The sequence below is a fragment of the Dasypus novemcinctus genome, chromosome 13 (genome assembly GCF_030445035.2).
Source record: "Dasypus novemcinctus isolate mDasNov1 chromosome 13, mDasNov1.1.hap2, whole genome shotgun sequence".
Taxonomy (NCBI): Eukaryota; Metazoa; Chordata; class Mammalia; order Cingulata; family Dasypodidae; genus Dasypus; species Dasypus novemcinctus.
In genome coordinates, this window is record NC_080685.1 from 6,734,283 (window position 1) to 6,756,846 (window position 22,564).

The 22,564-nt window shown below is 51.6% G+C and overlaps 1 protein-coding gene across 1 annotated transcript; it reads right to left on the minus strand.

Moving 5' to 3' along the window:
* Positions 1-1,680: 1,680 nt before the first annotated feature.
* Positions 1,681-16,570, minus strand: LOC139436363 (uncharacterized). The gene is made up of 5 exons (XM_071207773.1): positions 16,520-16,570; positions 12,218-12,368; positions 6,580-6,809; positions 6,016-6,186; positions 1,681-1,767 (listed from the first exon to the last, which is right to left on the minus strand). The coding sequence occupies exons 1-5, from the start codon at positions 16,568-16,570 to the stop codon at positions 1,681-1,683; spliced, it is 690 nt and encodes a 229-aa protein (XP_071063874.1).
* Between the last annotated feature and the right edge of the window lie 5,994 nt (positions 16,571-22,564).

The following is a 22,564-nucleotide window of genomic DNA, read 5'->3' on the forward strand; positions in this document are numbered from 1 at the left end:
GGCGCCCGTGCTGGCCCGTGCCGTGTGGCTGCGTCACCCGGCTCTGCCTCCATCCTCGCAGGGCAGGGCTCCTTGTGGAGGGACACCCGTCATCTTGGCTTCGGGGCCACCTACGCTGGCGTGACCTCATCTAACCTGAACTACTCCACCTGCAGTCACCTATTCCCCCAGCAGTGGGCACCCTCAGGCTCCAGCAGACCCTCCGGGGCGGCGCATTCCAACCCAACAACTTTCAAGCCCGCGATTGTTTCCTTACAGACAGTTCACACACAGTCATGCAAAAAACACAGTCCCAAGAACCACCCTACTATTAACACCGTGCACCAGTGGGGGGCATTTGTTACAACTCACAAAAGAACTTTTTTCTAATTGTACCATTATCTAGAGTCCTTCGTTTACACAAGGGCTTTCTGTGTTGTACAGGCACGTGTCTTTTTTTTTTTAATTATATTCTAGTAATATATATACTACCTAAAATTTCCCCTTCTGACCACCTTCAAATGTAGAGTTCAGGGCCCGTAACTGCGTTCACAACACTGTGCTGCCCCCACCATCAGCCATGACCTGAACTTGACCATCAGCCCAACAGAGCCCGCCTGACCTCAGCCAAAGGCCCCACTCCCCAGGCCGTGTGCTGGCCCGCTGACACCCAGCACCACAAGGCAGCTCCGGCACTGCACAAGAAACGCCCCCCTCCCGGCTCGGGTGGGACAACCCCCTCCAGCCCTCCCCGTCTCAGATCTCATCCTTTGAACCTCACTGTCTGGTCTCTTTCCCTCGTCACATCGCCAGCAGCTGGTCCTGAATCCATTTCTTTCCAAACCGCAAAACAGATTTGCAAAGTGGAATTCAAACTGAGTCTTGAGGTTACACCACGTTGACCCTTCTCCTACTAGCCCCCCATCCCACCCACTCACTGCACTCCTGGCTGCCTCGGTATTCATTATGCTACTTAGAGAAAAGGAAATCAGAGCGGAAACTACGTATGACATCCAGCCTGGCTACAAACAAAGATGAAGGAGATGAAGGCCGCTGCGTTAGGGCTGGCAGACGATTGTTTAAGGCACCTGCTCCTGTGCTTCGAGGCTTGGCTCTGATCATGGCAAATGAGACTATGGGATCTGATGGCAAATGAGACTAAGGGACCTGATGGCAAGTGAGACTATGGGATCTGATGGCAAATGACGCTAAGGGACCTGATGGCAAATGAGGCTAAGGGATCTGATGGCAAATGAGGCTAAGGGATCTGATGGCAAATGGGATCTGATGGCAAATGAGGCTATGGGATCTGATGGCAAATGAGGCTAAGGGATCTGATGGCAAATGAGGCTAAGTGATCTGATGGCAGATGAGGCTAGGGGATCTGATGGCAAATGAGGCTAAGGGATCTGATGGCAAATGAGGCTATGGGATCTGCATGATCCATCCTGAGAGTGAATCAGCAAAGCCAACCTGTGCCCGGGCACAGAGAGAGTCCAAGCACTGCCAGAGATGATCGATGCTGCCCTGAAAATCCATTATTCTGGAAATAAGAACTGAGGACAAGTGTCCCCAATCTACCTCTATCCTCTAACACCGCCCCCCCTCCAAAAAAAAACCACAAACCAACAAGTGAAGGTAAAGCCTGCAGGTTTGGTGAGCTTTCTGTGGGTTTTAGATAGGGCTAAGCCATCCCAACTATCACGCCATGAGGTCGAGCAGCGTGGGGGGCTCAGAGGGAAGGGCTCCCTGACAGTTTCGGAAGGCCGGGAGCCCCGGCACGAAGTGCTGGAAGCAGGCAGGCATCGCGGGGAGGCAGGGGAAGACAGGGCCGGGGGGGGCTGAAGTCCCGCAGCTGTACGGGGGACGGGGCGGTCGGGCACGTCGCCATTTCATACTTCACTGACAGAGGGAGAAAAACGCCGCATCGCCCCCTCATGGGTTCTCCTGAAAATCAAACGACGGGCTGTTCTTGAAAGCCCTACAGAAATGCCATTTATCGTTAAACTGAGCATGGCACCCATTTCCTCCTTGGGCCCCGGAGGGGAGAAGAGGTGCCTTCTCCACGCAGGTGGTGGCCCCGAGTTTTATTTTGGGTGGTACCTTCAGGAAGATGGGCCTAAAGTATATATTGACACGCAGTTAGCAGGGGAAGAGTTTCAGAGAATTGAGTCATTTTCATAATTATGCATCAGGAAGAAAGTGTACGATATCAGCAGTTGGGACCAGAATTTCTCTCGGGGAGGAACAGGTGCTGTTAGGGAAAAGGCCTTGGTAAGCAGTCTGGAAGTAGGAGGAGGAGCTGACGACGTGGCTCCACGGGCTCCTGGCAACGTGAAAGGGCAATAAACGTCCCCCGCTGCATAGCAGGGACACTGCCAGTGAGAGGACCTGCAGGGAGGGGAGGGGAGCAGAGCACCCCGAATTGGCAAGAGCCAGCATCTGAAAGGGCAGATGGCGTTTCCCAGTGGAAGAGCCAGCCCCGCAGCTGCAGTTGTTTTGCTGTGACATAAGGCTACACTCATAAATGACTGTGCCAAGACAACCTAGCTCAGTAAAAGAGCCTGTAGTCAGTGGAATCCTAGCGCGGGCTTTGACCCTTCAGTGAATTGGGGGTCACAGCAAACACGCCAGGTAAAGGGACGCCAGCCAGTACCGGGCAGCCCCTCCAGCTCACCTGGACACGCTGCTGTCTCGGGAAGACTTGAAATGCAGCAAACAAAATGAGGGGAGCACACTCAGGGCTGGGACACATGGACCCCCACAGGTCGTAATACAAAGTACCTACTGCCCACAGCGCTGGCTAGGGGTCCAGCCGAGTCAGGTGGCTCCTGTTTCCCACCCCCCGCCCAACTCTCACACTGCGCACAGAGAGAACAGAAACCATCAGACAGGGAAGCGGACTCGGCCCAGTGGTCAGGGCGTGCGTCTACCACATGGAAGGGCCTCCTTGACCCATGTGGAGCTGGCCCATGCGCAGTGCTGATGCGTGCAAGGAGTGCCATGCCACGCAGGGGTGCCCCCGTGTAGGGGAGCCCCACACACAAGGAGTGCGCCCCACTCAGTGCGAAAGAAAGTGCAGCCTGCCCAGGAATGGCGCCCCACACATGGAGAGCTGACACAGCAAGATGAGGTAACAATAAGAGACACAGATTCCTGTGCCACTGACAACAACGGAAGTGGACAAAGAAGAACATGCAGCAAATGGACACAGAGAGCAGACAACGGGGGATGGGGGGCAAGGGGAGAGAAATAAATAATAAAAAATAAATCTTTAAAAAAAAAAACCATCAGACAGACCATCCCACCCTGACCCCGACCATGGACGCAGTTACCTGCCCCCGCCGCCCGCCCCCCACCCCTCTGCAGCCTGGACCGGGCGCTCCCTCTTCCGGCTGAGGCCCCCGAGCTCGGGCCTCCATCCTCTCCTGCCCCCGGTGCCTCAGGAGCTTCTCCTTCCTCTTTGCCTCCTCTTCCTCTCCACCAGGCCCTCCTTCGGCACTCACCTGTGTATCCGTCCGCCTCCACGATCGCTCTAGCTTTCTCTCCCCCTTACAGCCCAATGTCCGCACGCGCTTTCTCACCGTCCATGGCCCTCAGCTCAGGGCACTGCGGCTTTACACCCTTACCCTCGCCACTGAGACGGCTTGCCCCTATTTCACCAAAAATCTCCTTCTCTCACGCTTCACAGGGCTTCCCGCTGCTGGCGTTTGACACTCTTACTCAGAACACCGTTCCCTTGGGGCTTTGGCTTCCACGACCCTGGATTCCCCTCGCTGAGGCTGCTCCACGCCGGCGCTTCGCAACCTCAGAGCAGCTGGACGCGGGCGCTCCGCGGGCTGGTTGGGTTCTAAAAGACTTTTTTCATTTATTGAATTCTCCCCCCACTTCAGTGCTTTGTGCTCGTGGTCTGCTCTCTGTGTCTGTTCGTTGTATGCTCCTCTTCTTTTTAGGAGGCACTGGAACTGAACCCGGGCCTCCCATGTGGGACGGAGGAGCCCAAGGACCTCAGCTGCCTCTGCTGCGGGCGCTGGTTCTCCTCTCGGCACTCACCCCTCCCCTCCCCCCTCTCCCCTCCCTCGCCCTCCCTTCCCCCTCTCCCCTCCCCTCTTCCCTTCCCTCTTCCCTTCGCCCCTTCTCCACCCTCCCGTTGTCCTCCACCCTCACCCTCCCCTCCCCCTCCCCCACTCTCCTCTCCCCCACTCTTCCCTCTCCCCTCCCCCTTCTCCATGCTCTCCTATCTTCCCCTCCCCTCAACCCTCCCCTCCCCCACTCTCCCCTCCCCCACTCTCCCCTCTCCCCTCCCCCTTCTCCATGCTCTCCCATCTTCCCCTCCCCTCACCCCTCCCCTCCCCCACTCTCCCCTCCCCCACTCTCCCCTCTCCCTTCCCCCTTCTCCACGCTCTCCCATCCTCCCCTCTCCCCTCCCCTCCCCCCTCCCCCGCTCTCCTCCCGCAGCCCCTCTCCCTTAAGCAATGTTCTCCCCCTGGCTCCAGCACCGTTTCCAGATCCCCACATTTACCTTCTGAAACGCAGGGCACCAGGCATCCCTGTCCAGGGGCCTCTGGAACTGCCGTCCCGACAGGGCTTCCTTAGGAAATGGACGTGGGCGGGAACCGAGCTCCGGCGGGGGAGGGTGCGGAGCTCTGCGGGGGGGGGGGCCTCATTTCGTGGGCCCCTCGTGCAGCCGGGCCCAGGCGCCCCTCACTTCCACCCCGCGCCTCGGGGCCCTGGGGGCTGCGGGCTGTGACTCCGGAGACCTCCTGGGTCAGCCTTCCAGGGCCGCGTGCGGCGCGGCGACCTGGGGCCTGGGACCCGCACGTCGTGCCCCGGGGCAGCAGCGCCCTGCCCTACGGGGAGCTGAGGGGGGCCTGGCCTGCGTGCCCAGGTGCACACGGCGCGGCTGGTTCCGGCCTCGTAACAGTCCCGTAGGCACCGCTTCCCCTGCGAGGGCAGGGAAAGCCACCCTGCAGGTGACACGGGGAGGGCGGCGCGCAGCGCTCTCAGCCACGCCGCCCCCGGAAGCTGGGGAGCAGCCAAGGCTGCGGGAGCTGGGAAGGCAAGGCGGCTCCTGAGACCCGGGGGGCTTGCTAACCTGACAAAGGGGGGGCCGGGGCATCCCAGGGAGTCACGTTTTAATTTCTAGAAAATGCACTCACAGCTGTCAGGGAGCTCCCACTGGCCAGCCCCCACCGGCCTTCATTCAGCCGAGGGCGGGATGGGGAGATGCCAGGGCACACAAATCCGGTCTGCGGCCTCCTGGACACCAAGGCCAGTGAGGGAGATGCCCTTATTTGATTTTTAAAAAGATGTCTATACAGGGAAGCGGCCGTGGCTCAATCAGTTGGGCTCCCGCCTACCACACGGGAGGCCCTGGGTTCGTGTCCCAGGGCCTCCTTGTGAAGGCAGGCTCGCCCGCGTGCTGTGGAGAGCCACCGGCCCACAGACACCACGGAGAGACGACTTAGCTAGGTGACAGCAACAAAAAAAGAAGGGAGACAAGTAAAAACTCAGAAGAGCGTGCAGCAAATGGACACAGAGACAGACAGCAAGCAAGCCTCAAGGGGGGAGGATAAATAAAATAACAAATAGGGACACAGAAGATCACACAGGGAATGAACACAGAGCAGACAGCATGCAAAAAGCCACAAGGGGGGATAAAAAAAGATCTATATGTGTAAGTAACTGTAACAAGTGGTGTAAGAGCTGAAAATCATGTGTGTAGCTCAGGTGGGTGTGCGGGCAGGATCGTGGTCCCCAGAGATGTCTCGGTCCCAATCCCCGCGAAAGGAGTGGGTGACCGTACCCCGCCAGGGGGCTTGCTCCCAGCTGCTGATGGGCTGGACTGTCAGGTGGGCTCAGTGTCATCACGAGGGTCCTTCAATGCGCCCGGGAGGCCGAAGACCCAGAGGGGCCGAACCAGGGAAGCCGAGGCAGGGGAGGGCCGGGCCTGGGAGGCGAGGCCAGCGAGCGCGGCGCAGCGTGGGCGGCTGGAGCGGCCCGGGAGCGCGCGGGAAGGCCGGCAGCCCTGCGCACCCGGCGCCCGGGGCCCTTCTTGGACTCGATGTCCAGAACCGTGAGCGCGTGCACGCGGGCTGCGCTTGAGGCCGCGGGCGCGGGGAGGCGCGGCGGGAACGGCGGGAGCAGCGCAGCGGGGCTGGGGCGGGCGGTGCTCTGGAGCTGAAGCTGCGGGAGCCTCAGCCACAACTGGACAACAGGGGAGCGGGTGTCAGAGGAGCGCACGCCTGGGGTGTCAGAGGAGGGCGCGCCTAGGGGTGTCAGAGGAGGGCGCGCCTGGCAGGTGTCAGAGGAGGGCGCGCCTAGGGGTGTCAGAGGAGGGCGCGCCTGGCAGGTCTCAGAGGAGGGCGCGCCTGGCAGATGTCAGAGGAGCGCGCGCCTGGGGGTGTGAGAGGAGGGCGCGCCTGGGGGTGTCAGAGGAGGGCGCGCCTGGCAGATGTCAGAGGAGGGCGCGCCTGGGGGTGTGAGAGGAGGGCGCGCCTGGGGGTGTGAGAGGAGGGCGCGCCTGGCAGGTGTCAGAGGAGGGCGCGCCTGGCAGGTGTCAGAGGAGGGCGCGCCTGGGGGTGTCAGAGGAGGGCGCGCCTGGCAGGTGTCAGAGGAGGGCGCGCCTGGGGGTGTCAGAGGAGGGCGCGCCTGGCAGATGTCAGAGGAGGGCGCGCCTGGGGGTGTCAGAGGAGGGCGCGCCTGGCAGATGTCAGAGGAGGGCGCGCCTGGGGGTGTCAGAGGAGGGCGCGCCTGGCAGATGTCAGAGGAGGGCGCGCCTGGGGGTGTCAGAGGAGGGCGCGCCTGGCAGATGTCAGAGGAGGGCGCGCCTGGGGGTGTCAGAGGAGGGCGCGCCTGGGGGTGTGAGAGGAGGGCGCGCCTGGGGGTGTCAGGAGGGCGCGCCTGGCAGGTGTCAGAGGAGGGCGCGCCTGGGGGTGTCAGAGGAGGGCGCGCCTGGCAGGTGTCAGAGGAGGGTGCGCCTGGGGGTGTCAGAGGAGGGCGCGCCTGGGGGTGTCAGAGGAGGGCGCGCCTGGGGGTGTCAGAGGAGGGCGCGCCTGGGGGTGTGAGAGGAGGGCGCGCCTGGCAGGTGTCAGAGGAGGGCGCGCCTGGGGGTGTCAGAGGAGGGCGCGCCTGGCAGGTGTCAGAGGAGGGCGCGCCTGGGGGTGTCAGGAGGGCGCGCCTGGCAGGTGTCAGAGGAGGGCGCGCCTGGGGGTGTCAGAGGAGGGCGCGCCTGGCAGGTGTCAGAGGAGGGTGCGCCTGGGGGTGTCAGAGGAGGGCGCGCCTGGGGGTGTCAGAGGAGGGCGCGCCTGGCAGATGTCAGAGGAGGGCGCGCCTGGGGGTGTCAGAGGAGGGCGCGCCTGGGGGTGTGAGAGGAGGGCGCGCCTGGCAGGTGTCAGAGGAGGGCGCGCCTGGGGGTGTGAGAGGAGGGCGCGCCTGGGGGTGTCAGAGGAGCGCGCCTGGGGGTATCAGAGGAGGGTGCGCCTGGGGGTGTCAGAGGACGGTAAATCTGGCAGGTGTCAGAGGAGGGCACTGCCTGGAGGTATCAGCCTCAGGCCCGGGAGGCTAAACGCTGCGTCTTGTTCCGCCCAGAAGCAAGGAGAATCAATTCCCTGAAGGATAGAACAAGAGCGTGGCGGCATCAGAACTTTGCCTCAGACAGCGCCGGGCTCAGGCAATCCCTTCCCTCCCTGTTTTGTCTCACGCTGTACTCAGACACACAAACTCATATTAACCACACGCAATTAAAAGGGCAAACCTCTTGGGAAGACGGGATTGATCAATTCCAAAGCCAACTACAAATTATTTGTGCCCCCTCCCCAGACCTCCTCTCCTACCACATAAACAGCAGTTGCAAGCTGACACGACCATCAGGAAAAAGTCTGCTCAATCATTTATTTTCAGTGTGGAGATTAGAGACCGTGGGAGCACAGGATTTGCTAAAGTCTAAGTGACATTTGTAATAACAGGTCCAGAATTTCCTTTGACTGTTAAGTGTGGTGTGACATCTAGTGGCCAAAGCTACCTGTTTCCGTTTCTTCTTTCTTGGCTTGATTTAGACAAACTAGAGAGATGTACGTTGAAGCCAGTAAACATTGAGCAACTACTGTATGCAAAATGCTAAGCTAAGCACGGAAGGGGGACTCCAGCATGAAGAACATTCCGCCTCTGTTCTCCCTGGAGCCTGTGGACTCAGGGAAGAGGTAGACAGACAGACCAGGACCTAGAGATTCTGAGAGGGGCGGGGGGTCTGGAGAACGTGTTGGAGCTGTGTGAACAGCTAGCTCCACCTCCCAGCAGCCGGGCTGGGGCTGGAGAAGTAGGTTTGGGATCCATCAACAAACGGGAGACTGTGGAAAGCAGAGTGTGAACGACACACGGACACGTCACACCATGGCTGGCATAGGGGGATTGCTCAATAAATCTTCACTATCACTAAAGGGCATTCAGTCAAAACTATCAAATGCTGTGAGAGCAAAGGGCTGGGGGCAGAAGAGATTCCCAAGGACTCTGAGATTGATAAAATGATAAAACCACAGATGCTAGTAAATACATTTTATTAGGGCTGAAAGGTAAGCTTCCGGGGTTTCTAACATGACTGTGAATTGGGTGCCTCTGGGGGAAATTGCCCATCTTTTCAGGGATGTTTGCCCAAAGGTAAAACAGGATAAAAGCACTGCCTCACAGAATTTTTGTGCACGTCAACTAAAGTAATGTGTCAGAAGGAGATTTTAAAGTGATAAAATACTACTGTAAAAAGAAATAAAATGCAAAAGAGTTACCAAGGCTGAGAGATTCAAAATGGAGTTGGGGGAAGCAGATGTAGCTCCAGCGATTGAGCTGCTGCCACCACAGGGGAGGTCCCTGGTTTGGTTCCCAGTGCCTACTAAAGAAGACAACAAGCTGGCACAACAGGCAGGTGCAGCAAGGTGATACAACAAGATAATTCAACAAGACACACAAGAAGAAAAAGCATAATGAGAGACGCAACAAAGCAGAGGTTCCCAGTGCCTCCTAAAAGAAGACAAGCTAGACAAAGAACTGATATGACAGACAAGCACAGCAAGCTGATGCAACATGATGACACAACAAGAGAGACAAGAAGAAAAACATAATGAGAGACACAACAAAGCAGGGAACAGAGGTGGCTCAAGTGATTAGGTGCCTCCCTCCCACATCGGAGGTCCCAGGTTTCCAATGCCTCCTAAAAGAAATAAGATGAACAGACATAGGAATTGTAAACAATGAAAGGATGGGGAGAAATAAACAAATCTTTTTTAAAAATTAAAATAATAAAATAATAAAAGAGTTGGGTGCTCGTTCTGGAGGTTGTTCCTAGGCAGATCTCAGTCAAACATCACAGAATGACCAAGGAGGCAAAGCCTCAAGCACGGTGTTCCCCGACACCCTGAGGACATCCAGAAACCCCAAACAAACCACAAGATGAGGAGCTCAGCGAACCCTCTAGCCTGAAGGACAGGGGCGCGCCCAACATATCCACCAATCTCAATCTACATAATCTTCTTCTTTAAAAACCCTTGCCTGGAAGAGACAAGATGGACACAATATGGGCTGTCCCTAAATCTGTGCGCCCCAAATTGCAATTCTAAGACCCCAAATAAATGACTTGTTACCTTGCAGCTTAGTTTGCTACTTCTCGGTTGAGACTATGCTCCTCTAAAGTGTATTAAGGGGAGTGGGGGGGTGGGGGCAGTGGGGTTGAATGGGACTTCATATTTTTTGAATGTAATATATTTTTTTAAATGAATTAAAAAAATAAAAAAAAATAAAGTGTGTTAAGTGGGGAAGCAGATTTGGCTCAACTGATAGAGCATCCGCCTACCACATGGGAGGTCCAGGGTTCAAACCCAGAGCCTCCTTGACCCACGTGATGAGCTGGCCCACGCACAGTGCTGATGAGCGCAAGAAGTGCCCTGCCACGCAGGGGTGTCCCCCACGTAGGGGAGCCCCATGCGCAAGGAGTGCACCCCGTAAGGAGAGCCACCCAGCGCAAAAAAAGTGCAGCATGCCCAGGAGTGGTGCCACGCACATGGAGAGCTGACGCAGCAAGATGACGCAACAAAAAGAGACGCAGTTTCCCAGTGTGGCTGATAAGAATGCAAGCAGACACAGGCGAACACACAGCGAATGGACATAGAGAGCAGACAACGGGTGGGGAGGGGATGTAAGGGGAGATAAATAACTGAATAAATAAATAAAGTTTATTAAGTGAGCAGCCAGGAAGCAAGTTGTGCAAAGGAGAGGCTTGGACACCTAAAATGGTGCGCCGAGGCAATGAGGCTGCACACCAGGTCCTGAAGGGCAATTTTCCAAATTATCAATTCATCAGAACTGGTGGGAACTGTTGTCAGGTTTGGTTATAGGTAATGGTAGATTTATTTCTGAAATTTTAATATAGTTTGTGTATTAGTCAGCCAAAGGAGTGCTGATGCCAAATACCAGAAATCTGTTGGTTTTATCAAGGGTATCTATTTGGGGTAGAAGCTTACAGTTACCAGGCCATGGAGTATAAGTTACTTCCCTCACCACAGTCTGTTGCCACGTCTTGGGGCAAGATGGCTGCTGACGCCTGCCAGGGTTCAGGCTTCCTGGGCTCCTCTCTTCCCGGGTCTTGCCTCTCTCCAGGTTCAGCTCCTCTGTTTACTCCACAAGGCCAGCTAGAGACTATCAGGCGACCACTCTGTCTCTCTCCCTAGAGCTCGATTCTGTCAGGGCTCAGCTGCTCTGCTCCTCTGTGTTTACTTCCCCGAGCTCCAAGATCAAAACGCCAACCTCCCTTCTCTGCGGTGCTGTTTCTCTGCAAATTCCTGCAGGGCGGGGACTCAACGTCCTACTGACATGGCCCAATCAAAGCCTCAATCGTTATTTAATCAAGTGAAAGTGAAACCCCTGAATCCAATACACTCTAATACGCCCAGAGGAGAAGAGCAGTTTACAAGCATAATCCAATATTTCTTTTTGGAATTCATCAATAATATCAAACTGCTACAGCTTATAAATTCAGCATTTCGGATAGGAACTTTTCAATCCTTTATGCTAATTTCTGATCTGTCACTATTTGGGCAGGTGGCTTGAATGTTTTGTATTATAACCATTTAATTTTTTGGTACTTCTCACAATTTTATATTTACGGTTATTGTTTTTCAAATTTGAGTTACCGCTCTTGGGTTTATTATTACAATTCCTTCCTTTCTGCTTCTTTGAATACTTTTACTGATTCATTAAAACCTTTGTGCTGGAGAGCAGGGTAGCTCAGTGAATGAATGCCTGCTTCTCGTGTATGAGATTCTGGTTTCAACCCCCAGTACCACCTTTAAAAAAAAAAAAAACCTTTGTGTAAATTGATCAGTTTGGAATATTTCACATCCTTTTTGTTTGAAACCAAATTTCAACATCTTATAGTGGTGAGAGAGTTTTTGGCAAGTTGTGATTTATTTCCCTAAGTTTGAACTTAATTTTAACTTAATTGAAATTGAATTCAATTTAAATTTAAACTATGATTTCTTTAGGATGCTTTTGAATGCAAATTTAAAGGTCAATTTAATCAAATTAAACCTAATTAAAAGTAGTTACATTTTATTTTTTATTGTAAGTATATTATTAATTTAAATTCATTTTATTTTAAACTTAGCCTTGCTGAAATTTTTAAAATCAAGCCTAATGTGTCATTTGAGAAATTGACAAGCTAATAAAAAACATTTGTTATGAAAAAAAGAAATAGCATTTCAAAAATTCCAAAGGAAAGAAGAGTTGCCTAAAATTAATATGATCATATGGAATACCAAAATTCAGGTTGGAAATGTACTGGGAGTGTTTAAGTTCATACTGGTTTCGGCTTAGAATTTTTGCCTGTGTTTTGGGCAATTTTTAGGTGTAGTAACTCAGTTTAAAGTTCAGAATTTCATCTACAGTGACTACAATTTGAGCAATAACGAAATGCTTTTAAAAGCAGAGCCAGGAAATTTGATCCATGCGATTGGGTGAGTTGGCAAATCAACGCCTTGGCGAAGGAGCGCTCAGCAAACCCGTCCTGGGCGAAGTAGCCTGGCGCGGCCAGCAGAGGGCGACGAAGGGCCCAGGCCCGCCGCGGGGCCGGATGGCCGGTAGTGCGCATGTGCGGGGGCCGAGCCGCTCACCGCAGTCCCGCGCCCCCGCCTGGGGGGTTAGACTTTCATTTACAAAGGGGAGAGCGGAGGCGGACGAAGGGTGGCTGACTTACCTGCGGCCACAGAGGAGCCCTCAGCGGAAGACGGCCGCTCTGTCAGTGGCTTCCGGCGATCACGGCTTTCCGAGCGGTCCCGAGTCTCCCGGCAGAGGGCGGCGGGACGGGGTGCTTCCTGCCTTGAAGCCACTCCCAGCCCCTTCAGGCCCTTCAAAGAGCACCCGCCAGGAGGGTATGGTTTCCAGTGCTTAAATTACGCGAGTGACATAAATGAATATGCACCTGTTTAATATGCAAATTCTGAGTGTTATATGTAATATTCACATATTACCGTTTATGTATGTATATGTTTATTACCTATTTAAACGTAAACATTGCAGAAGTCAAGACCCCCGGAAGCTCCAATTCCACTTCCCTCCCCCGTGTCCTTCTATGAGGTCAGTACCGGGAGAAAACCTGCATGGACATATTTATGCAGTTTTGTGTGGTGTGGGCCTTTGTCATGTAATCATCACAGGTCTGGGCGTGATTACTCTGTCTAGCTCTTTCACCTAAATATGTCTTGAACATATTTTTACATAAATACCTAGGGGGGTTAATGAGCTAATGGTTTTTCAATGCTGCCACCTATTCCATCTGAGTGACATTTAAATTGTTTCCAATTTTTAAATATCTCCAACATGTAGCAGCAATTACCATTCAGTCCTCAATTCTGCATGTTTGTAGGCGAATGGTCCCATCAAGGTTCAAGACGATTCAGATTGTTTTAGTGATTTCACTTGCTAAGAAAAGCATAAACCAAAGCTAAGGGAAACGGACGTGGATCAACCAATTGGGCTCCTGTCTACCATATGGGAGGTCCAGGGTTGGATGCCCAGGGCCTCCTGGTGAGGGCAAGCTGGCCCATGTGGCAAGAAGACAAGCAGACACAGAAGAACACGCGGCAAATGAACGCAGGGAGCAGACAACGGCGGGGGGGGGAGGGGGGGGGGTGGGGGGCGTAAATTAAAAAAATTTTTTTAAATCTTAAAAATAAAAACTTCATTCCTTTAAAAAAACAACAACAAAGCCAAGCCTTGGGAAGTAGACTTGGCCCAGTGGTTGGGGCGTCCATCTACCACATGGGAGGTCCGCGATTCAAACCCCGGCCTCCTTGACCCGTGTGGAGCTGGCCCAGGCGCAGTGCTGATGCGCGCAAGGGGTGCCGCGCCACGCAGGGGTGTCCCCCACGTAGGGAAGCCCCACGCACGAGGAGTGCACCCCGTAAGGAAAGCCGCCCAGCGTGAAAAGAAAGAGCAGCCTGCCCAGGAATGGCGCCGCACACACGGAGAGCTGACACAGCAAGATGACGCAACAAAAAGAGACACAGATTCCTGGTGCCACTGATCAGGACAGAAGCGGTCACAGAAGAATGCACAGCGAATAGACACAGAGAGCAGACAACTGGGAGGTGGGGGTGAGGGGGAGAGAAATAAATAAATAAATCTTAAAAAAAAAAAAAAGCCAAGGCTCTAAAGAGATAAGATAAAGAAAGGAGGGGCAGCAGCCCTCAGAAGGTTGGATGTTCACCCCCTTCCACGGTGTGCCCTCCACTGCAAGAGAACATTTACCAGCCCGGCACCGGCTGTGCACTTGCTTGAACAGGGTTCCTGAGGCTGGAAGACAAACAGCCCAGCTGATGCACAGGAGAAAGGGTCTAATGCGACCTTCCCCACGAGGGAAGCTGTTTGGCATCAGCCAGAATTCTCACAAATTGTTCATTGAGCATAAACCAAATCCCATCATGTCTATTGACCCCATGAACTTATTCAAAGCTAAATATAAACACACCTGGCAATATTGTAACTACAGGGATTCTTTTAGGAGGAAACAGTGAACCCCTTGCAATAAGTCAGAGCAAGGCTGGCAGGGTATGTACTGAGGGCCTTCGGTCTCAGGGGTGAAAGCTGAGGGCTTGGAGGAGGAACCAGGGGTGGACACTGTGGAGCAGGGGGGAGCTGGGCCGCAGGGCTCATCCTGGAAAGATGAGAAGGACTTTGGAAAAGGTAGGATCGAAAGATGAAAGATTCTGGCTGCAGTTTGGACTTGCCCCTCTAGGTGAGTGGAGTCATATTTGAGTTTCGGTTTCTTTGTTGTAGGTTCTTCTCTTTTCTCTGTCCCAAGGAGCAGGTATCGAGTGTCACTGTGTGGGGACTGTAGAGGTAGGGATGGCCAGATGGCCGGGCGAGTGGGCAGGACCGAGTTCAAGGATGGGAGTGTCACCAGAGCACTCCATCCGGCCTTACCAGTTTAACGCTTTCCTTGTCAGAATCTGGGAAGTCCCTAGTGAAGCAGACAAAGCTAAACGGGACGTGGAGAAAACGTCCACAGCTGAGAGGAAAGCCCTGCCTTCCCCCTTCCCCCTTTCTAAGATATTTTATTCTCCACATCATAGTCTGCCCATCGAGTACCTCCTTGCCATTTTAGAAGGATTACACTGGAACAAATGTGGGGAAAGGATATTATATCTGAAGTGCCCAGCATTGCGTTCTTTAAAAATGGTGTTCATTTTCATTTTTACCATTTATGGGAAATGCTCTTGGTTCAATTCATGATACAAAGTTTCCTTTCAAAATGTCTCTATGTTAAAAAAAAAAAAAATGAATCCCCCAAGAAAAATATTAAATAAATGATAGTATTATGGGGCTACTGCAAATATCCTTAAGGTGATCTATGAGTGACAAGGTCAAGCAGGCCTGCCTTCACAGAGAGACGGAGAGGTGATTATTGAAGGATAGAGGTGGATTTTTTTGTTTAATATTATTATTATTGGAATAATCAAAGTGCTCTAATACTGACTGAAGTGATGAATGCACAACTATGTGATTATACCAAATACCATTGATTGCACACTTGGGATGAACTGTACACTTAAGATAGGTTGTATGCTTTTATTAATATGTATCAATAAAATTGATTTTTTTAAAAAGCCTTGTCTTATTCCACTCAAATCTGTAAAATATCACGCCACCGCATTAACTCATCCTAAAGGCTCCGGTGACCTGCATGTGCCGTTTCCCCATTTCTGTCCTCGCCTAAGCAGCGTTTGAGGAGCAGCGCCTCATCCTGGAGAACACACCTTGCTCTGATCACACCATACTCTGGTGCCACCCAACCTCCCTGGTGGTTCTCCTTGGTCCCGTGGAAGTGTCTTCCTCCCCTCCGCCCTCCTTCACCATGCCATTGCTTTAGCGTCAGCCCCATGCCTGCACTTTCCTGCTTCCATGTTGTATCCCGAGCAAGCTCCACCACATCCGAGGCTTACCACTCCCTCAACAGGCTTGTGACTCTCAAATTTATATCTCTGCTCAAACCCAAATATCAACTGTCCCCTTCACAGCTCCATTTGAACGACTCAAAGACAGCTGCATCCCAACATGTGCAGACCCTCAAACTCAACCAAACCCCAAGCCTGGCTTTCTACTCCAGTCAAGGGCCACACAACGGTTCCATTTGCTGAAGCCATAAAGCCAGGAGTCAACACAGACACCTTCCACCCACTCCCAGCCTTTGATCAGTGAGCAGGTTGCCTCCGTCTGCCTGCTCAATAGCTCTCCAGAAGGCCCAAGCGTTTCATCTGTACCATGGCCACCTTACACCAAACCTCCATCTTCTCCCCAAGCCATGGCAGTACCTCCAGCCTATCCTCCACATCCCTACCTGAACAACGCAAATGGAACCATTGTGGCTCTGCCTCGCTTGTGTCAGAGCTTCAAACTGCCCATAAGGTAAGACCTGGCATCACAGAACCCGCAGGGCCAGCCTCTCCTAGCCCCACTCTGCACCTCTTTCCTCTCTGTTTCAATGGCTGCTGCCCCCTCTGCCTCAGACCCTTCTTCATGCCCCTGTCTTCCCCTGCCACTGTTTGCTCTGCCTGTTAGTACCAACTCGTTCTTCCAGCACGAGCACAAACACCACTTCTTGGAGAACCCTCCTTGACCTCCTTCTACATCTGCCAGGTAAGAACCCCCACGTCCTCTCCAAGCACCGGGGACCCCTGTTCATCCCACTTGCCACAGCAGTGTGTTCTTTGGTCACTGTCTCCCTGCCCCTCCCCCCAAGCTGTGGGCTCCCTGAGGGAAGACACCCCATTTGCTTCAACTATTGGGGTTGCTGCCAAATGTAGAGCCCATAGGTATTTTTGGATTAAAGGAACAAATGCCTATTGTCGTGAAGTCAAAATAATTTTCTCCATTTTTACAGATAGGAAACTGGGGCTTGGTGACAAGAAGTAATTCCCAACGTCACAGAGCTGAAGCTATGCTGGGGCTCATGTTGGGGACAGGCTGGGCGAGGTCCTCGGAGGGAGACCACTGTCACCTCCTCCACCTGAGATGCCACCAGTGAACTGGTTAGCAGGAGCTTGACCATGGCCCGGTTTTCTCCAGGCCCAGGCAGACCCTGCACACAACAGATGCTGGAAACAAGATGTTTGCATGGTTTAGGACAATGGGCGCCACTCCCTTCTGGCTGGTTCCAGGGAGGCCTGTCCAGCCAGTCCCCAGGCTCCTTCCCACTTTGCCTTCTTTGTTCCCCTCATTCTACTTTGCTGGGTCTAAGCCCTAGATGCCTCCCAATGCCAGAGCATCATTTCCCATCCCTGGATGGGGGAGCAGCAGGAACCAGACACTCCCACGGTCGGGTCCTGGAGAAGGAACCAGGCTGGCAGTGACCCCTGGGGCTGAGGGGGTGCTACGGCTGGTTTCTCCCCGCACCCGTGGTCTGGAGGCGCCCTGCTCTGCAAAGCCTGAAGCGCCGGACATGTGTGAACAGTGGTGGCAGCCAGGGAATTAGAATTTGGAGGGGATCTGAAGCAGAGTCTGATCAGAGCGCGGGGATTCCTTCACCAGAAGGGACAGTCTCTGGGCAGTGAGGCCCTAAGCAAGGGGTCGCTTGGGAGTGTTTCAGGAAGTGTTTTCCTGTATGGCACCTATGGTTCTGTTTAAGCCACCTTTCAAAACTCAAGCATGGAGAGCACTCTGTCCTGATGGGTTTTGGTGGCTCAAATCTCACCAGCTGAGCACTCCTGAACAATTTATTTCACCTGAACCTTATCTGTCTTTTTCTCAAGATTAAGTAAGAAAATGGATTAACCAGCCCAGGGCTTAATAGGCCCTGGTCCTGCATAAGCATTTGCTTCCACCTCCAGCCCAATGACTTGCACATATTAAAATTCAATGAGGAGCAGTGTGAAGAAGAGGCGAGGATGACCCCCGGACAGACCAAAGCCCGTGCGCCACTTCATCCCCACGTCCAGCGCCACGACCCGCCGCTGCTACCATGCCCAAGAGAAAGGAGGGAAAGCCAAGGGAACGGATGAACCACGGAGAAGATCTGCAAGGTGATCTGCCAAACCTGCTCCTCCAAACCCAGAACCCAAGCCTAAAAAGGCCCCTGCAAAGACAGGGGAGAAGGTACCCAAAGGGAAGAAAAGGGAAAGCTGATGCTGGCAAGGATGGGAATAACCCTGCAGAAAACAGAGATGCCAAAACAGGACCAGGCACAGAAAGCTGAAGGTGCTGGAGATGCCAAGTGAAGTATGTGCATTTTTGTTAAGTGTGTACTTCTGGTGACTGTACAATCTGAAATACTATTTTTTATCAAGTTCTATAAAAAATGCAGAATTTTGTTTTACTTTTTTTTTTTTAAGCTATGTTGTTAGCACACAGAACACTTCATTGTTTTGGGGGTAAGAGGCAAATATCACTAATAGAATATCTCTGACGCTGGGTTAATATGGAAGAAAACAGCTTTCCCCTCTAGTTTTTTGAGAGACTTCCTCTTTACTCCCAGGAGAAGGGCATCCCTGATTTTGTTTTTTTTTTTTAATATTTATTTATTATTATTTTTTTAAATTACATTAAAAAAAATATATGAGGTCCCATTCAACCCCACCGCCCCCGCCCCCCCACTCCCCCCACAGCAACACTCTCTCCCATCATCGTGATACATCCATTGCACCTGGTAAGTTCATCTCTGAGCATCACTGCACCCCATAGTCAATGGTCCACATCATAGCCCAGACTCTCTCACGTTCCATCCAGTGGGCCCTGGGGGGATCTACAGTGTCCCGTAATTGTCCGTGAAGCACTATCCAGGACAACTCCACGTCCCGAAAACGCCTCCACATCTCATCTCTTCCTCCCGTTCCCCACACCCAGCAGCCCCCATGGCTACCGTTCCCACACCCATTCCACATTTTCTCTGTGGACATTGGATTGGTTGTGTCCATTGCACACCTATGTCAAGTGAGGGCTTAGATTGCACATGGGGATGCACTCTTCCCGCTTCTAGTTGTAGACACTCTAGGCTCCATGTTGTGGTGGTTGACCTTCTTCAACTCCATGTTAGCTGAGTGGAGTAAGTCCAATAAGTCAAAGTGTAGGAGCTGAAGTCCCTGATGTTGATAAACATTATTCACCTTGGCACAGAGGCCTTGTGGTGCGGAAAAATTAAAATTCATTTTTATGTCCTCATGACCTCTTCTCTCTCTCTGCCTTCAGCATACACTTGACCCCCTTAGCCCAAAGACCTGCTGGGACCTGACCCAAAAAAAATTGGTTACCAGGATGTCAGGCAATCTGCCTTTCCAGTGTTGCCATGGATATGGCATCCCTCAAAAACGTAGTGATTCCCTTTTTTAGATTGTGGATAATTCTGTTTTCATTTCATTTCCTGAAAGTCGGGGTCGGCTTGTGAAAAGTTGTTAAACAACAGGCTAAATGTAAAATGCCAACCCTCACTCTAAACTTCCCCTGATCAGAGCATCAGATGAAGACTTCACTGGGTTTTACAGGGGCTTTCTGATTTTGGTAGTCCATTGAAGAAGGGAGTTTGAAAGTTGTTGTATACTGTTAATGATTGTCTACCCATGTCCTGCCTGAAATGCCATGATTGTTTATGAAAAGTATCTTTAATAAAAGCTGGATACAGTTTGGCTTGGAAAAAAAAAGATTCAATGAGGGGGAGTGGATGTGGCTCAAAGCAGTTGGGCACCCACTTCCTACATGGGAGGTCCCAGTTTTGGTTCCCGGTGCCTGCTAAAGAAGACAAGTGGACAATGAGCAGAGACAATGAGCAGACCCAGTGAGCAGAGATGAGGGAGACATTTCAGGGGTAGAGGGAGATCAACGAGCGGGGAGCACATGTGGTTCAAGTGTTTGAGCACCTGCTTCCCACATGGGAGGTCTTGCGTTTGGTTCCCCATGCCTCCTAAAAACATAAAAGCAAAAAACAAACTCAGGGGAGCCAATGAGGCTCAGGCATTGAGCTCTGGGTTCCTGCATTCAAGGTCCAGGGTTCAATCCCCAGCCCCCAGTACCTAAAAAAAAACAACAAAACTCAGTGAGAGAAGATGGTGTCAGTGAAGAAGAAGACTGGTGGATGCTGAGCTGCACTGCCCAGGTCCCCTGTCTAGTTCCCCAGCTTCTGGGAGTCTTCCTGAACTGGAGTGATAGATAGTGAGAGCACACCAGTGGGTGTGATGTGTGAGGCATTGGAGAAGTAAAGAGGAAATCTTAATCATAAGGACTATGGAGTTAGATAGCTACTGCTGGGGACTATCAACACTTTCCAGAGGGAAAGTGAAAGGCTGGGAGTGGTTATTTGTTGCAGTGAGCCAGGAGTTCTGAACCGTAGAGACTCACAACTGGCACTCCAGAGAGGTGGAGGAACAGTTTTATTACACGCGGGACCAGAGGAAAGTCAATCTCCAAATTCTGAGCCCCGTTTTTCAGTTTTCTTAGGTTTATATAGGATTTCAGGTGGGATCAGCATAACTTTTGCTCATTGGCTAATGCATTGCTAGGCAAAACTTTGCAAGCAGGGGGTTAGAGAGGCAGAATGCTGCTGCCAGGTTGTGGGCTGATTTACAGAAATGGGGGTGAAGTCACTCATTTGATATCTTCCTGCTAGGCCATGTTTTCACAGGCTGATTTACAGAAACAGGGGCAGGAGTTAGTTATTTGATGGTTCTCCTGCAAGGCCATGCCCTCACAGGCCGATCCACAGAAGCAGGGGCAGGAGTGACTTGTTAGATATTTTGCAAGGTTATGCTTTTTATTCCTCAGGAGTGATTAATCACTAATTAAAGGCTAAGTAGGAAATCCAGAGGGCCTCTGTATTAGTCAGCCAAAGGGGTGCTGATGCAAAATACCAGAAATTGGTTGGTTTTTATACAGGGTATTTATTTGGGGTAGATGTTTACAGATACCAGGCCATAAGGCATAAGTTACTTCCCTCACCAAAGTTCTATTTTCACGTGTTGGAGCAAGATGGCTGCCGATGTCTGCCAGGGTTCAGGCTTCCTGGGTTCCTCTCTTCCCAGGGCTTGCCTCTCTCTGGGCTCAGCTGTTCTGTTATCTCCACAAGGCAAGCTGTAGATTATCAGGCAAACAGCTTGTCTCTCTTCCCGGGGCCTCAGCCATGTCTAATTGAGCCTTCTTTCTGCTCCTCTGTGTATTCACTTCCTGGACTCCAGCATTAAAACTCCAGCTAACTCCTGTGCCTTGTTATTTTCTCTGTGAGTCCCCACCCACCAAGGGGATGGGGATGCAATATCCTCCTGACATGACCCAATCACAGCCTTTATCATTATTTAATCAGGTAAAAGTGAAACCTCTGAATCCAATATAATCTAATATGCCCCGAGGAATAAACCAAACATAATCCAATATTTATTTTTGGAATTCATAAACAACATCAAACTGCTACAGCCTCTTTGGCAATGACTCTTATCTCCTGCAGCTAGAGCATAGTGAAAGCTGAGGACCAGGCCAAGGACATAATTAAAAGTGTGGTAGGACTCCAGAAAAGGCTGAACTCTCAATATAGGCATGTCTGCTATGTCAAGTTCAGGGCCCATATTAGTCTGTCAAAGGGGTACTGATGCAAAATACCAGAAGTTGGTTGGTTTTTATAAAGGGTATTTATCTGGGGTAGGAGCTTACAGATACCAGGCCATAAAGCATAAGTTACTTCCCTCACCAAAGTCTATTTTCATGTTTGGAGCAAGATGGCTGCTGATGTCTACAAGGGTTCAGGCTTCCTGGGTTCCTTTCTTCCTGGGACTTGCTTCTCTTTCCTCTGTGAGATTACTTCCCAGGGCTCAAGCTTAAGGCTTCAGCATCAAACTCCAACATCAAAACTCCAGCATTAAGAACCCTCAAGTCTGTCCTTTGCCATGCCTTTTATCTGTGAGTCCCCACTCACCAAGGGCTGGGGACTCAATGCCCTATTGGCACAAGAGGTTTACATAATTACTTAATCAAGTACACCTATGAATCCAATATAATAATCTAATATGCCCAAAGGAAAAGATCAGTTTACAAACATTATCCAATATTTCTTTTTGGAATTTATCAATAATATCAAACTGCTACAGTCCACCCTCTGAGTTCCAAAAAGACATTAAAATATTTTTTTAAAAAACTTAAATCAGTTATAATGCAAGTACTAACATTATCACAATCAGTTTAAAGAAATACAGTTTGTCCTGGGGCAAAGTCCTGTCTGCTATAGACCTCTGAAACTTACAAAACAATTCATCTACTTCCAATACACAAATGGACAAAGGATAAACATTTTCATTACAATTAGGAGAAATTGGGAGGAAAACATGAGTCACAATTTCTCAACAGTTCAGTAGACCTGCAGGGAATATTTTGTTCAATTTCAAAGTCTGAGAGTCATTCTTAAGATGATGGTTTCTTCTCCTTGGGGCCTTTAGGGAACCCACCCTTTCCACATGCTTGCTCAGTGGCCATTTTCTTGGTTCTACCCTCATCAAGCATCAAGTTGACCAAGCTCCAGACCTCACCCTCCAAGAGTGTTGGGGTGATTGCCATACCTCACCCAATCTTTGGGTTAGAGTCTTAACCTCCCTAGTACAATGATGTGAAGACAACATTCCTCCTAACCTTTGGCGAACAGGCTCAACCCTCTCAGAGCAATGAGTTGACCACCTGGCCTTCCCTAACCTTTGGGTGACAGGGCCACCCCTCTCGGACCTGTGGGGTACTGACCTTAACCGCCCTCATCCTTGGGGAATGTGCTCCACCCTCTCTGTACCCTGGAGCAGCAAAACTCTCCCAGAACATCAGGCAGGAGCATCCACCCTCTTCAACTGCTGGGGCAAACTCACCCTCTCTGTACACATAGGTGGGGTTCCTCTCTTAGCCCAAGATGACGTCCTAATTCCAGATTTCAGCTTCTGTGGTTTTCCTCTTAAAGCTGTTTATCCTTCAGTCTTTCCTCTCCATGTCCCTTTTATTCCAGGCTGACAGTGGTTTTGTTCATAGAGCTCTCTCAAGAAGTCTGTTGGTTTAGCATGCAGGAAGCAGGGGTCCAAGCCATCAGAGAGTAAGA

What these genes read in the sequence shown, in the direction of transcription:
- LOC139436363 (XM_071207773.1), bottom strand. Translation starts at nt 16,570, where the DNA reads ATGGTCAAGCTCCTGCTAACCAGTTCACTGGTGGCATCTCAGGTGGAG. An exon ending in CCTCCTCTGACACCTGCCAG is followed by an intron (nt 6,187 to 6,579) that starts GCGCGCCCTCCT and finishes CCTGTTGTCCAG; the next exon opens with TTGTGGCTGAGGCTCCCGCA. An exon ending in AGAAGGGCCCCGGGCGCCGG is followed by an intron (nt 1,768 to 6,015) that starts GTGCGCAGGGCT and finishes GCCTGCTTCCAG; the next exon opens with CACTTCGTGCCGGGGCTCCC.